This window comes from Serinus canaria, chromosome 1A (genome assembly GCF_022539315.1).
Source record: "Serinus canaria isolate serCan28SL12 chromosome 1A, serCan2020, whole genome shotgun sequence".
NCBI lineage: Eukaryota > Metazoa > Chordata > Aves > Passeriformes > Fringillidae > Serinus > Serinus canaria.
The window spans coordinates 68,435,063-68,451,074 of NC_066314.1; the positions used below are offsets into that span (position 1 = coordinate 68,435,063).

General features: G+C 39.6%; 1 protein-coding gene across 1 annotated transcript in view; it reads left to right on the forward strand.

The window, feature by feature from the left end:
• The first annotated feature begins 462 nt into the window (after positions 1-462).
• The window catches only part of PTPRO (protein tyrosine phosphatase receptor type O), a 28,878-nt gene continuing 13,328 nt past the window's right edge, over positions 463-16,012 (forward strand). Inside the window, exons 1-6 of the mRNA XM_050986485.1 lie at positions 463-777; positions 3,266-3,398; positions 5,175-5,295; positions 6,985-7,053; positions 14,687-14,722; positions 15,706-15,787. Coding sequence (XP_050842442.1) covers positions 610-777; positions 3,266-3,398; positions 5,175-5,295; positions 6,985-7,053; positions 14,687-14,722; positions 15,706-15,787 — 609 coding nt within the window. The 5' untranslated portion in view covers positions 463-609. The remainder of the gene's footprint in view (positions 778-3,265; positions 3,399-5,174; positions 5,296-6,984; positions 7,054-14,686; positions 14,723-15,705; positions 15,788-16,012) is intronic.

Genomic DNA, 16,012 nt, shown 5'->3' on the forward strand with positions numbered 1-16,012 from the left:
ACAAACAACCCAAAACCCCTTAACACCCCAAAAAACAACAACAACAACAAAAAACACACACACACCAAAAAAAAAAAAAAAAAAACAAAACAAAACAAACAAAAAAAAAAAAAAAAAAAAAAACCACCCTACTGGTTTGGGTTTTTTTTTAACCTGGTTAATTGGCTAAATATTTTCTCTGCTGCAATTAAAGGAACCTAGGCAGCCTTTGCTTGTGGGAAGCTGCTTCTTTATAATCTCCTGGGCAGCCTTGTGAAGAAAAGCCTTCTCAGGCCAAATGTGTGGCTAACAGGTGGACAGTGATCTTCTCTGAAGGAGTTCCTGCTAACATTGTTCTATTAATAGAATCCACTGATCATCCTCAAACAAGGGCTCTGCTGAAAAGGGAAGTGAAGTAATTATCCATCTGTCCAAACAGAGAACAGTTTAAATAGAGAAGAAAAACCAACACACTTCATCATCTTCCCATTTTACAGGGGTAGTTTGTCATCATGAGAGGATTTACATTGGTAGACTTTATCTGAAGGAAATGAAAGATAGCAGGGCATCAGGCATTGCTTTCAATTGTTTCATTTTTCTCAGTTGTCTGGAAACTTAAAGATAAGCTTAATGAAAGGAGATTTTTCTCTCACACCAGAACCAGCCCCTCCAAAATCACTGTTTGCTGTCAACAAGACTCAGACCTCTGTGACTCTGCTGTGGGTGGAAGAAGGAGTGGCTGATTTCTTTGAAGTCTACTGCCAGCAGGCTGGATCTGGCCAGGAAACAAAAGCCCAGGTATGTGTCTCTTCTTTGGTGTCCACTCTTCATCCCAGAATTAAAATTTTATAGCTAAACTACTAAAGCTAGGCTTCAAATACTAAAATGTTTTCATTATTTTGCAATATTAAGGTTGGCCTCTGTCTTATTGATGAGGTTGTGTGACTGGTTGGAGAGAAACTGTGTGCATCCAACAGTGCCAGTGGGAATGGCTCTGGTGCACTGTGCAAAACCTAACAGGCCACAAAACTGAGGGAATGCCAACCAGCAAGAAGGGAAAATTGGTCAGGTAGCTTCATAGAGAATGGGAAAAATAGACATATTAAATGCCATAAGATTTCTGATCTATTTATTTCTGGAATACTTTACTCCTGGTTTTCAGATCTGCTAACTGAAGTTCAGTAGGAGCTTCCTTGCTATTCCAAGAGTACCTTTATGCAAATGTGGCTGCTCCTCATGCATTTTATATTATTTTTACCTCAGGGTACTGTCTTCAAGACCCACCTCCTCAGCCTCACACATGAATCTCCTTTTCTCTCTGTCCAGCCAGGTACCTGTGCTCAGCAGCCAATTTAAATATATAGTATTTAGATGGGCAGTGGTGATCAGTGAAAAACAGAGAGCAGCAGTAGTTTTAATTCCTTGGCATTCAATGCTGTGCATCATGTGAGGTTTACTTTGTGCTTTAGCTGATGGTAAAATGAATCACTGTGGTTACATGCCACAAAACATTATTCTCTCATGTGCACTGTGACACGTAATGGGGAATCATTGAGAAAGAAGTGAAAAATTGCCTACTTAAACCACTGATTACCATGGAAAAGACCTGCACACTCTTAAGTCCTATGGAAGATCAGTCTGAATTATTTAATATTCTTTTAAAATTGAGACAGACAATGACTAAAGGAAGAAAAAATGCTTACATGCACTTTAATCTTTTGGATCATTTAGATTCCCCCCATAGATTCCTGCTTTTTCTTGCTGAATAGCAAAGGTCTTGAAGTCATTGTCATCACTTACCAGAGATTCAAAATAGTGATGGGATCAGGCAAGGAAAGAACCAGAGGATTTGCAACTTCAGTTCAGAGCAGATCTGTTTTAAGAACATCAGGAAAAGACTGCTTCATCTGGCAGATGCTTCAGTGGGAGTCTCATTGTTGACAGGAACATCTGGCCCTGGATAATGCAGAGATTGTCAGCTCACTCCTCATTAGATCCATCACTCTCTTTTCTGTCTCCATGAAAAAGTGGGAAGGGCCCCTTTCTGAACTGTAAAAAGGGATGTTTTCCAAGTAGGCTGGTGAAAATTCTTTGTGATTCTCCATGCTAATTACATGAGCGTTTTTGTCCCTTTCCTTGCATCTTTAAATCAGTTAAATGAAAAGCAACAGCTTTCCGAGTTTGAACATCTTGGATTTGAGTTGGCCAATTTAAATTTCCCAGAGGGGAAGATGGAAACATGCAACCAAGCCCAAGTGCAAAAGCGTGGCTCCTCCTTTCAGCTCAGGCAATAAAAGTCTCCTCCTTTACACTCATGTCTGCACAATGTACCTCAGAATTGCTCTGCAGCAGGAGTTCAGGATTAGGCCATGGCTACAACAGGCTCTTGGAGAGATCCAGTGCTTGGGACTTGTTACAGCACCTTGCATTCCCCATCTGGAGTGGGTTCATCCATCAAACTTCTCCTTCTCTCCCTTCTAAACCACTGGCTCAGTGTCCCTGTTTTTACAACTCTAACCCACTCCTGCTTCTGCTGGACAGTCCAGAAAACACAGAGCCTTAAGGAACTCTTTCTTTAAGTCAATGCACGTGTTGTTCTTGCTGTATTTATTTTCTCTTGCTCTATCAGCATTTAAAATCCCCAAAAAGTGTTCACAAGAGTCACAGTAATGAGCACACTGTATAAATGTGTTATGTAGAGTTTCTGCCAGCTAGAAAAACTGAGGTGTAGGGTGTTTGATCATAATTATTAACAAAAGACTTTGCTCTAGCTTTTGTTTTTCACCTTGGCCCCTCAAAAGGGCTCACAGGTCTCCCCACCCAGAGGAGATGCCTCAGAGGCAGAGATTTCATGCATTCAAACCAGAGTTGTGATTTCATTCACAGCAGAGGTTGTGACTGCCTTGGCTGCTCTTTGAAGAAAAATAACTTGGTTTTCCTCACGCCTGCATGGCTTAGAAACCAGAGCTCATGAGCTGTGTCCACCTCTGGGGTGGCCTGGAGGTCTCAGTGCTTTCCCACTCATGTGCCTGACCAGCCCACCCTGGGGCACAGGTCCTTCTCCCAAAAAGGCTCTGGGGTGTCCTTGCAGCTGCATTCACCCCTGTTCCTCCCCCCTTTTCAGCCAGACTACCTGCCTGCTGTCAAGGGCAGGCCCTGGTTGCCTTTCCTGTGTTTCAGAGCGCCGATTTCTTCCACCAGACCTGGCTTTACCTGTCAGATACTGATTTGTGCTCTTGCATTTATGGACACACAAACTCCAGAGTGTTTTTCCCCATGTCTGCAGGAACCTGTCACTGTCTCCTCCCACGTTGTGACCATTTCCAGCCTGACCCCTGCCACTTCCTACAACTGCAGCGTGACCACCTTCAGCCACAACAGCCCCAGCATCCCCACCTTCATTGCAGTTTCCACCATGGGTAAGCAGCACCTCCCTGCTTCCTTCTCCTTCCTCATCCAGCTCCATCTGTTCCCCTGTTGTATTTGGGTTGCCCCCAATGACAACAGGGAGGAATGATGAATCTGACTCCATGTTCTCAGCAGGGTAATTTGGTATTTTATGATGCTATATTATATTAAAGAATGCTATACTGAACTATACTAAAGAATACAGGAAGGATACAGACAGAAGGCTAAGAAGATAATAATGGAACTTGTGACTCTTTTCAGAGTCCTGACACAGCCTGGCCCTGATTGGTCATTGAGTCAAAACAACTCCCATCAAAGTCCAAGAAACAATCACCTGTGTGTAAACAATCTCCAACACATTCCACATGAGCACAGCACAGGAGAAGCAAATCAGATAATTATTGTTTTCCTTTTCTCTGAGTCTTCTCAGCTTCCCAGGAGAAAAGGATTTTTTTCATAAAATGTGCCTGTGACACCCAGGGAAGCTGGGTGTCACAGGCACATTTTATGAAAAATCCTTTCCTTAGGATTTTTTCTCCTGAGAAGCTGAGAGGCCTCAGGAATGAAATACAAACAAGATTCTCTGCTGGTGTGGGATGCAGCAGGTGGATCTGGGATTGGTCTCATCTGGTTGTTTCTAATTAATGGCCAATCCCAGTCCAGCTGTCTGGACTGTCTCAGTCAGAGACAAAACTTTGTTATTCATTCCTTTTCTATTCTTAGCTAAGCCTTCTGCTGAAATCCTTTCTTCTATTCTTTTAGTATAGTTTTAACATAATATCTATCATAAAATACTAAATCAGCCTTCTGAAACATGGAGTCAGATCCTTATCTCTTCCCTCACCCTGGGACCCCTGTGCACACCACCACAGCTGGGCAAAGGGATTTTTCAGAGAGTGTGAATGCCTCATTCCCCTTCTTTCTAAAGCTGCTGTTTGTACTGCTGGCCCCAGGGGTTGTTTGTATTATGGAAAGGCTGCCAGGTGAGGATGGGATGGAGGAGAAGCTTTGGGAAGCCCTTAGAAAAGGCCCCACTTGGAAAATATAAACTAGGGGCTCGGTTCTGGACTGGGTTTTAGAAATCAGGGATGGAGTTTGTGTCAATACTAAATATCAGCTTCAGTCAATAATGACATTGACTGCTTGATGATATTTATGGAGAAAAATGCTTTCTCAGCCAAGCCCAAAGAGGAAAATCACATTCATAAGCTGCTAAGGCTTCCTGCATTCAGCAAAGAAGTAAGAGAGGAGAAAGTTCTCTGCAGGGTCCTCAGCAGTCAGAGCCAAAAGGCTCCTGAGGGAGGATCCCTGGGAATGTCATTTTCCAGAGTAATTAAGCAATTTCCACCCAGAATGTTCCAAATCCCCAGTTTATTATTTTGCTTCTGGTCAGAAAAAGCATTGATTATTGTTGAAGAACAGATTGAGAGTGGAAATGTGCTTTGGAGACATAGATGATGATGAATATCTGTATTTTGTATTACCTTCACCATTTTCCCTTGTGTTATAAATGTCAGCTAAAGAGGAAAAACATAATAAATCAGAACATGTTAAAGTTTAACAAAAATGCTGGGGTGAAGGCATTTCCCAAAGAAATTTTCTAAGAGCAATAGCTATTCACACTCTCCCCTTATCTCCTGTGCTAGATTTTTCTCTCTCCAACACTCCAGGCCCTTTGAGATAAGTTTAAAAAAATAACATTATCACAACTCAGGGAAAAACAAAACCAAGGCAAAATGTCAATGCTTCTGAACTGAATAACTGAGAGCAATCTTCTGTCTGTGCAGTCACTGAGATGAACCCCAACGTCGTGGTAATCTCCGTGCTGGCCATCCTCAGCATCCTCCTGATTGGGCTGCTGCTGGTCACTCTTGTTGTTCTCAGGAGGAAACACCTACAAATGGCCAGGTAAGTCCAGATTTCTGCTAATTACCAAAAAAAGGTCAAAAAAAAAAAAAAAAAAACCAACCACCAAAAAACCCCAGCAAACGAAAAACCACCAAAAAAACCCAAACCACACCAAAACAAAAGCAAACCAACAAACAAAAAAACCCCAAAAAACCCCAATCAGACACTGACAAACATCATGGCAATAGTTTCAGCTGAGAATGCTTCTGTGTGGGTGCTGCTTGAGGTGCTTGTGAACAGGGTGTCTCCAAAAGAGTTGTCGTTCTGCTGTTGAGCACATCTTCTCCTTGTTTCTATTTTCACTCTTGACCTGACTGACAAGCCTCAAGCTCTGTCTTATTCTGAGCTTTTCAGCATCTAATCCATAAGTGCAATCCCATATTACAAAAGGGCTGTGTCAGGGACATTAATGACAATTAGGATCTGAGGCCAATGGGCACGAGCAGGACATTGAGGTTCTTTGTAAGTCTTTGATATGGTTTGGAACAGGAGATTTTCTTTCCCAACCAAAAAAAAACATTTTCTAGCAAGTCTCTCTCCCACCATTTGCCAGTCTGCACCAATCATTTGTACCTGAATACTGAAATTCAATTTCCTTTTCTAGGCAATCTTACCTGCAAGAGTTCACTTTAATGTGGGTTGTTGTGGCCTGTGTGAGCTGTGGAAGTTTCCCCAAACCCAGTATATTCTGTGTATACATATATATAAATTGGTTTACCTACTAGTTTTGAAGGTGTCACAGAGTCTTTGTCCTTTTATAATCTATATTATATATTTTATATTAATTTACTGTACTGTGTCAAGAAAAAAAATTATTTCATGTAAAAAAAACTTATGTAACAAAATCTTGTATTTAACAACCTAGCAGATGCTGGATTTGGTGTGTTGTGTCTAGTCTGTGTATTCCATGCAATAGATGACCACATCACACATATGTTTCAAGTTATCTTTTTAAGAAAACATTATATGGTTTGTTCCTTTTGCATGTAACTGGCTCTGAAAATCCCAGCTAAATTAATTATTTTCTATTTAATTACTGAGCAGCCAGCCCAAAGCTTTTTCTCTTCATTACTGCTTCTAGTCACAGAAGATAAACACCCCAGAAGGAAATTTTAAAAAATAAATCCAGAAAGAAGCTGCAAGCAAGTGTTAGCTTAAATCAAGAAAACAAATTAGTTTATAATTCATAGCTGAAAATAATGGACTTGTGATAAAGACACTGCTAGAATGTTATTCAGGATTTTTTTTCTTTTCCCTACAGTTATTTTCATAACTGAAAATCACCTATAATTGTCCTGTAAAAAGGATACAATTAAACAACTTCTCCTTAGAGTGGGAACAATGAATATTTAGGGTAGGAAGGTAAGTATTTAAGCTGTGCACTGAGGCCGGTGCCATGCCATGGAAAGCAGAAATCAGGACAGAAAATAAGGTCTATTTGAGAATTTCATTCTTTTGCAGCATTTTTAGGCAATTTGATCTCAGGTGGTGTTAAACATTTATTGGTTTTGGACAAGCACAATCAAGGGGTTCTAGTTCTGTGCATTACAGATTATCTCAGACCTAGTCACAGATGTAGGGAAGTGCTGAACACTCACAGCTCCAAGAGTTCTCTGTTAAATTCAGCTCTTTGCAAGTGTTGTGAAACCAAAAATAGTAACTTTTTACCTAATGGTCTTCCTGGAACAGGGAGTGTGGGGCTGGGACCTTTGTGAATTTTGCATCTTTGGAGAGAGATGGAAAGCTCCCCTATAACTGGTGAGTCTTTGAAGCAATGCTTTTGTTTTTCCCCCGTCTCTGCTTTTTGGCAAATGTTATCTATAATCTTAAAGTGCTTATTTTTTTATCTCATTGATGTCCCTCTTTAGGATAAAACTACTAGGCTTGTTAATTTTATATTTTATTCCTTGGATGTATTTTATTTCTTGAATGATGACTGAAGACATGCATTTTGTCACCTGCTATTTTTAGTAGGCAATGATGTATTTGCATGTCAGCCAAGTTGCATAGATGTGTTTGGGGAGGATTATTTTTTTCCTTTCTCTTACAGACATATTTCCTAAAATAACACAACTGTAGAAACTTGATCTATAAACTCATTAGCATTTCCATGTATTTTGCATTCAGGAGTAAACCTATTTGTAGATAACTAATTACCAACTGTCTTCATACAGTGCCTTGAATAAATATTTCCTTATGTTACAAGGAAAAGCCAACTCAAATATGTACTGTTGCTTGATGTTCAGTGCTGTTGAAAAACAAAAAAAAAAACCCTAAATAGATCTTGCTAGTCTAGAAAATCACCTGCAAGAATTGCAGGCACTGATATGGACTGTAAATCATCTCTGTCACCATCAGCTGAAGAGAGGTATTTGAACAAAGAAAATCTGTAGGATTAGCTTTTAGAGAAGTAAAGGCTCTGAGAGCCTCTGACTGGCAGTATGGTCATTTCCATCCCTTTTTTTGATAATCAAATGAGTGGTTTTGATAATAAAAGGACCAAGGTTAACTGTTCTGTTGTTAGCAATCTCTGCAAAAACCTCTTCTCCTTCAAGGCAACTCCAAGCACAGACACTTAAAAGGATGACATCAGCCCCATTCCAGTAGGTCAGGAGAAAATACATGCCTTTACACCCATGGTCAGCTCTGCTGACAGCTGAGAAGTTGGAAAGAAAAGTTGGTGCACAGGGAACTGCTTTCCATGACCTCACAGGACACAGCCTGCCAGCCAGGCTGGGATTAACTGGATTGACACTGCACCACCACAAGCCTTTTGCTAATAAGCTGCAAACTGAACTAACAAGCCCAGCAAATCTTGTCAATATCTCACTGTGCTGCTAATTAACTGGATATTAAACAAGCTTCACTTGCTTGGTTTTGCTTTAATAGCAGCCAGCTGTATGCAGTACAAATGAAACCATCCCTCAGCTTCTCCTGCTTGGGCTATATTAATGGCAAAAAAGTCAGAAGATCAAACACTCATGTTAATTAAATAGCCAAGCTTGAATGAAATTATTGAACTAGCAACAGACATTATTAAAACCATAAAAGGCTTTTTTTTTTTTATTAATGGGAAGGGAATTAATAGGTTTGGATGTGAAAGTGAAGGTTCTTGCTTGATTTAGCATATATATGTATGTGTGTGTGTATATGCATATATGTATACATTCATAAATTAAGTTATGAAATTTAAACTGAGGAAAGCATTCCTGCTTAATATCTCCACAAGCCTTTTGTAACTGAAGGCAGTGTGTCCTTATCTTATGGTCCTTATTTCTCTGAGAGTTGTTTTGTGTGCCTCTGTTGTCTAATGTCAAGAGCAGATTCACAATCCATCAAGGCAGGCAGGTGGGAAATTCAGCCCTAAAACCAGAGAGAAGGGTTGGCTTATTCCAGGGATGCAGTCAGGGAGCCATGGGCATATCCACTAACTCCTAAGGGAAGCTCAGTTGACTTTTCAGGGTTTGAGCAATCTCTGCATCTCCTTCTTTTAATTAAGTTGTTCTGTATGCCTGAGCAGGATGTGAAGGACTACATGATTGCAGAAAAAACCAGTATTGTATTTATTAGGCAATTACACATTTTTCATGTGTTGAATAAAATAAATTGCTTTAGCTGTCAGAGCTCCTAGTCTGTGAATATAAATCAGTTTGCAAGTGTGTTAGCCAGTGATTTGATAAAGTGTGGAAAATTCTTGTGAGGATTGGCAATGAAAGAAGCCCAGGCTTGAATAATTCCTTCTGCCTCTGCAGGCAAGAGGAAGTAAAAGCCTCACGTGGAGTTTCTCAAAGGAAGGAGAAGTATTCCAGCAACATCATCACTTCTCTCTCCAGGGCCTCATGGAAACCTCTGTGGCACCAAAGATCTGTTTATGGAAAACCAGATTTCATCCTCAGTCCAGCCCCATAGAAACTCAAACCACAAATGAGCCTTAAGGGTCTGATATTGAATTCAGAGTGACCCCAACACGGTGAATGATTGGCCTCTGACTCCACTGATTCAGAATTCTGAACAAATGCTTTAGTAAAACTATATTATATTACATAATACTATACTACAGTAAATTGCACAGTAAAAGAAAACTCTTGACTGTCTCCTGCCAGTCAGGACCCAGCTTTGAGTGATTGGTTAATTAACATAAACAACCATCACCTGAATCCAGTCACCAAATCCCTTCAGGTGCACAACCTTCCTAACACATTCCACATGTGCAAAAACAACAGGAGCAGCAAGCAGAGATAAGAACTGTTTTCTCTTCTTCTCTCTGTGCTTCTCCAGAATTCTCTCTGTGTTCAGAGGATGTGAATGCCTCACTCTGATTGTGCAGTTATTGTGCTGTATGATTGATCAGAAAGGGCTCTTGCCTCTGGCTGAGCCACACAAATCCTACAAAGCCTGGGGCAGGTGCCCTGCAGAAACTGCACTGCCCATTTCCTCTACAGCAGCAAAACTCATTAAAGCATAACTTGGAGTTTTCACTGCATGGGCAGAAGATTTCCTCACTGGCTGGGCAGATTGAGATTAGAGATGATTCAATTTGACATGACTGATTTATCAGGGAAAACACAGTATCTACCAACTTGATAAGAGCCAAGGGTACTGAACAAGGAAATTTAACTTTGTGTTTCCTCTTTAGAACAGCTGCAGAAGAATGGTATCATCATTTTCTGATGGGGAAAAAAACTCCACCCTGAGGGTGTATTTGACTAATAAAAAAAACCAAACCTTTTACTGGAGCTAAGCTTTTTTAAGTTCTATGAGTTTTTCAAAATACCTGAAGCCCATTTCACCAATAGGTAGAACAGGCCTGAGTGGGTTTCCTGAATTAATTCACACAGAACTTGGTAAACAGCTTGCAAATACAGAAGTTTAGAATGATTTTGTGCTCATATTTCCTTTAGCCACAGTAAAATCTGGTGTACGTTGTTATTCACAGAAAGCACAGTGAGAAGAACTGTTCAAGCAATGTTTAGATGAAAACCTAGGAAAGAATTTAAAGCACTCTGCAAAGTATTATAGGGATGCCTTGAGAAATCTGACTCAATAGATGGTATTAAGAGATGTTGGAAGCATCTGAATTTATCTCTGATATAGATCTGATATCCACAGGATCACTTGCAGGAACAAACGTGGTAGATTATGTGTGTGATAAAACAAACCATATCAATACTGAATATCTCAAAACATTGAAAATAGGCTTAATACTACCAATACAATGGCTGGAAATCTGTCAATGTTGTTTTCCTGCCCACTTTACTCTCTGAAAATTAGGAATAACAGGCCTGAATCAATATGATAAGACATATCACTAACTTTGACCATATAGAATTTTGTGTTGGATAGCTGAAAGTCCTTCAGGTTGAGGAGCAAAAATTCTAGGGATGCTAATAATATGATTAGGAAGTAAGTAAGAAGTAGGATTTATGGGTTTAGCTGATATTTAAAATAGAATTTGCTGATCTCCTGATTTCTGTTTGTCTTACTAACTCTCCTCACTTTTTCATCTTTATGTGTGTTATTTATTAATGCTCACAGGCGTAGAAGTGTATTTGCTTTCCTAACTCTGCTACCCTCATGCCTTTGGACTGATTATCTTTTGGCATTTTATGTTAATCCTTGGTAAGTGATTTCCTTGTTTTTCCATATGCAATGTGTAAACAATGTGAATTTCTATGACATGAAAAATGTGCGGCACCTTTGTTCTCAAACGGGTCAAAGCTTTTGGAGATAAAATTTTGCACTGGAACACGAACTGGCGAGGATGTGGGTATCAAAGAGTTTGCTACCCTGCTTCATCTGGTTTGTCTGCTTTTTCTCCAACCCATTTTGGTATTTAAAAGCTAATCTTCCAGTGGTCATCATATCCATCTCATTGCTGTCTTTGCAATTTTTGCTGCTTCATGATAAGTCCTGGCTTCTTCTGTCCTGGTTATTTACATGTCCATTGCCCAGCACTGACTTCTGCTGCTGCTGTTCTATTACTAAAGCTGCTTGATTGTGCCCCACCTGTTTGGTGTGTGATGTCAAATACATTTGTTTTTCAAAGGTGCCCTTATGCCCTCCTGATGTCAATTAAAATTTTGCTTTTGAAAAAAAAACAGTTCACTGAGAATGGATACAACTAGAAGTCCCAAAGAGTAAAAATAGGTTCACTGTGTGCACATCTCATTGTGCATGTGGGTATGTTTAATACTTTAGTCTGTAAATAATTTATAACGATTTAGTAAACACATGATGTTTTTTTTTGAAAATACCTAACAAAGCCACTCCTCTTAGAACCAGAATTGTTTTACAAGCCATTTAATAAATAATTCTGTTATTTATTAAATTGCTTGTAAAAATTATATTTTATATATTATATTATATTTATATAATTATTATCAAAGTTGCCTAATTCATATAAAGAAACTGAAGTTCCTGATGGTCTTGGGTCCAAGTTTTAGGATTTTACAAAAAAGCTGATCCTGAGGTTAAGATTTTATTTCCCTAGCATTTTCCCTGGTCTAACCATGAGGCACCAAAGCCCTGGCAGGCAGACATCAACATCTTCAGCACAGGGAGTTTTGAGGCTGATTTTCCTTTAGTTACAGTGGGTCTGTAGAAAAACCCATCCAAATTTTCTTGGGCTTAGAAATGAGAGTGTTTATGTAAGTAAAGAAAGGTCAATTTCTTCTGTCAGGAAAGCAAAAGTGTGTTCTCCACACACACCTCACTGAGGAGCACGTGGGGTTATTCCCCACCTCTCCAAGGTTAATATTCTATTCTATTCTATTCTATTCTATTCTATTCTATTCTATTCTATTCTATTCTATTCTATTCTATTCTATTCTATTCTGTTCTGTTCTGTTCTGTTCTGTTCTGTTCCTGGAGCTTGTCTGGTGTAAACTCAGCTAACTCTCAAGCTGCACAGAGGTGTAGGGTGTGATGCCTTGTCAAGGCTGCCCTAAAACAGAGACTAGACCGAGTTAAAGAATAAAGCAGGGATTTATTCAAGGATCTCCTCCATGGACCCACCTTGGGCAGCACCAGAGCCCAGCCAGGGCTGCCCCCAAGATGACCCAAAATGGCCCCAAAATGCCCGGCCGGGCACAGGGTCTCTCCCTGGGATCAGCTCTGCTCCATTCCCACCTTGCAGTTCATTGTCCCAGCCCAGCTTTAGCCCAGGCACTCCCACCCTGCTTGTTTTTCTCTCTCCAGCCCACGGGGTTTGTGCTCCTGGGCTGGGATTTGGCTCATTTGTCCTTGGTGCCCAGCTGGAGCAGGAATTGTTTTGTCTCCCTGCTCTGTGCACAGAGCTCACCATCCCATAATATAAAACAGACCAAAGCACCACAGAATCTGAAGAATATAAAAGCTGAAACCTGAGGTTTTGCTTTTGCACCACTGCAAAAATGCTGTCATCTTTTGTCCCTCTGCCTTTTTTCTTTTATTATGCATTAATTCACCTTTCCAGATGCATATCCTTCTTCAGAGGTTTCCCCTTCAATCAATCTACAAATTTCAGTCTAGATGATTAAGTTTACAGGAGCTGAAGTGGAATGAGATGAGATTAATCCCTCTCTTTGTATTTTAATGTGTAGACTAAATGGAATAACAGATGAAACACCAGCTAATGTTTCAAGTGTTTTTGTTTTGCACATAAGCTGGTTTAAAACATTTATGAACTTTCAGGAAACAATTGCAATGCTAAGAAACAAAGGCCTCTTGAGACTATCAAAGCACACAAAATTCTTGCTGAGAAATGTTTGTCAATCATTTGTTTTATTGCCTCTTGAAGTGTTCCTTGGAGAAGAGTTCTTAGAGGCATTCCTATCATAAAGAGCATTTAGCTTTTTTTTTTCTTTTCAAATTAATTCTTATGTGCCTGACATTAAAAGGTTTACCATAGTCACAGGGGATAGAGGTGTGTTGAATAATTTAGTGGAATTAACATTAAGATTTCACTGGAAAAAAAAAATCTTTGAGGATGGAAAATAAATACTACTGGTTTAGGTGTACAGTACATAAGAATGTACAGATAACATGATAGGCTGAAGAGGTTTATAATATTTAATCTCCACATTAATATGAAGCTGGTATTGCTATAGCTCTTGTTAGTTCTGCAGGCAAAGTTCTTCATCTAAATGGAAATGTAGTTTGACAAAATAAGAAAATTACTACAGGTTGTGGCTGCTCCAGAAACAGAATATTTTGTAAAATTTAATTTTGGAAAGTAGCCCTTTATTTTTTTTTTTAATGTAGTTTCTAAACTTAACAAGATAAGAAAATAAAAATACTCTGCTTTTTAATATTTCTTTCTGTATAATTTCATTATTTGGAATTTAAAAGTCTTGTCCTTTAATTTACTAATTGAATCTGTGAACCAAATTGTCTAGACATAGTTTTCATATCACCATGAAATTTAAAATAGCATCATTCCAATGTGAAAATAATAATAGACACTGTTTCATGCCCAGGAATTAAAAACTGACACTACTAAATTCCTTCTGAGCAAGCAAGAATCTATTTGAGCTCTGTGGCCGATTGGACAGAGGAGATCAGTGTTTTTAGACCTCCAGCCAAATTATTCCAGGGTGTTTGCTTTGTCTATTTATTCTTTTTGTTGCTTAACTTCTCTTTGGCAACAACAAAATGAACACACACCCCCCTCCAAAATTCCACCCCGTGGTAGCTGGTGTAGAGCAGTTCTTTAGTCCAATCCTTTGGGTTTTACTGCTTAACACACTCAGAAACCTGCTCACAGCTCTGGCTAGTGAATTACATCAGCCATAAATCATTGTTCAACGTGACTGGCACAATTATCTCCAGCTGTTTAAAGTCAATTAAATTATCTAAGGTTTCAGCTTGAGCCCTGTTGAGGTCAGTAGGATATTTGCCATTGTCTTCATTTATCATCAGGAGCAGGTTATGAGACAGCCTTTCTTTTCTCCTTCACCTTTCCCTGAATTTGCCAGTGGTGTTCTTGTCCCTTTACCCAACAGATGCTTCTCATTCCCAGGTGCTCTCCAGTGCTGACATCCAATTTTCCAAGCTCAGCCAGGCTCAGGCCTTGGGCACTCAGCCCCAGCCCACCCAGAGCCAGTGGGTCAGGATTTATGGGGGACCCATGGCTTTCTCTGGGCACAGGTTTTCCTTTCCAATGGCAGGTCATTCTCAGAGCCACAGAATGGGATGTGCATCCCACTGGACTCAACAGAAATCTTGCTATCAGCTTAAAATTATTATAAATTATTGTCACCAATCTCCTCCTGAGTATGATGAAAAAATACACATTTTTTAATTCAGTGCTGTCTCTGAATAAAAATAGTACAACTGCTTAATGAACTGTTTAATTCATAAATATGAATTAAAACCACTTATTTTTTAAAAAAACTTCTTTTTTTTTTTTTAGGAGTAAAAATGGATTGAAGAAGAGAAAGCTGACCAAGTATGTAACAACTTTGATATTTAAAGGAATAAGTCTTGGACTAAATAGGCATTATGGAGTACATGGCATAGTGATATTTCAATTACAAATACAGAAATCTTCTTGATAGACACATCCTAAGAGAGAAACCTGAAAGCAGGAAACAAACATAAATTGGACAAAAGCGATTCTGCTCAACAGATTGTAGTAAAATATACAAAATTAGTCAGCAGGGAAAAGACCAATTATCCAACTTAGTGATTTCAACAGAGCTTATCCTTAGTTAAAAACTGCAAATGGTGAGAAAGCTGGGATGCATTTGTTTGCAGTGATATTTCCCTGTTGACAGGGGGCTCTCATTACAGCTGTTGCTGGAACATCAGATCATTAATGCTAGCAGGTAAACAGGAGTAATTAAGTGGTGATAAGACAGGTTCCTTTGGGCATATTGCCTCCAAGTAAATGAGAAGATTACTGTGTGCATGCTCCAGTGGCTTGTAAATTAGAGTATGGTAATTAGGTGAGGGGAGCTGTTCACCTGTGTTTCATTTCTCACAGCATCAGCCTAATTATTTCTGTGTTATGTTCAGGGGCTGTGCCTGACTAACAAATAGATCTCACCTGGCAGGAAAAAAAAAAAGTGTGGAAAGAGGGGAGTCATTAAATCAGGGCTAGTTCCTACCTACTGAAGCACTCCATGGTTTTGTGTAGTTATAGACCAGCTTTTTTTAGCCACCATCTCTCTGGGATGAGGGTTGGACTCATAATTACAAATGTGTGTAGTGGTCAAAGCCAGCAGAGAAAGCAGGGCAGTGGCACCCAAAATGTAATACACCCACCTTTTGGTGGCCCTGAACCACAAGGTTTGTCCTTATTTCTCTCTAGCATTAACAGCTGTAAATAGATATTTATGGCTTGAGAGTATTCTGGGGGAAAGAAATGAAAGGTGCTACAAAAATCAGATTTTTTTAAACTTAATTTCTCTCTGTATTTTTCTTTTAAAGCCCAGTCCAGCTGGACGATTTTGATGGATACATCAAGGATATGGCCAAAGACTCAGACTATAAATTTTCTCTGCAATTTGAGGTAAATCTCTGAGGATTCTGCCCTGTGCTACTCGCTCAGATCAGCATTTTCAAGATGTTTAAAGGCTGCATGGCGTGCTCCTGTGCGCTCTGTGTTGGTTGAGCTGTGGTGTTGCTGGGTGAGCCAGCTTCACTTCCTCCTCTGCAGAATTTGGAAGTGGAGCTTGGTTTTGTTAATTCTGCATTTATTGAGCTGATTGGAGTGGCTTCTCACATTCAATTTGAG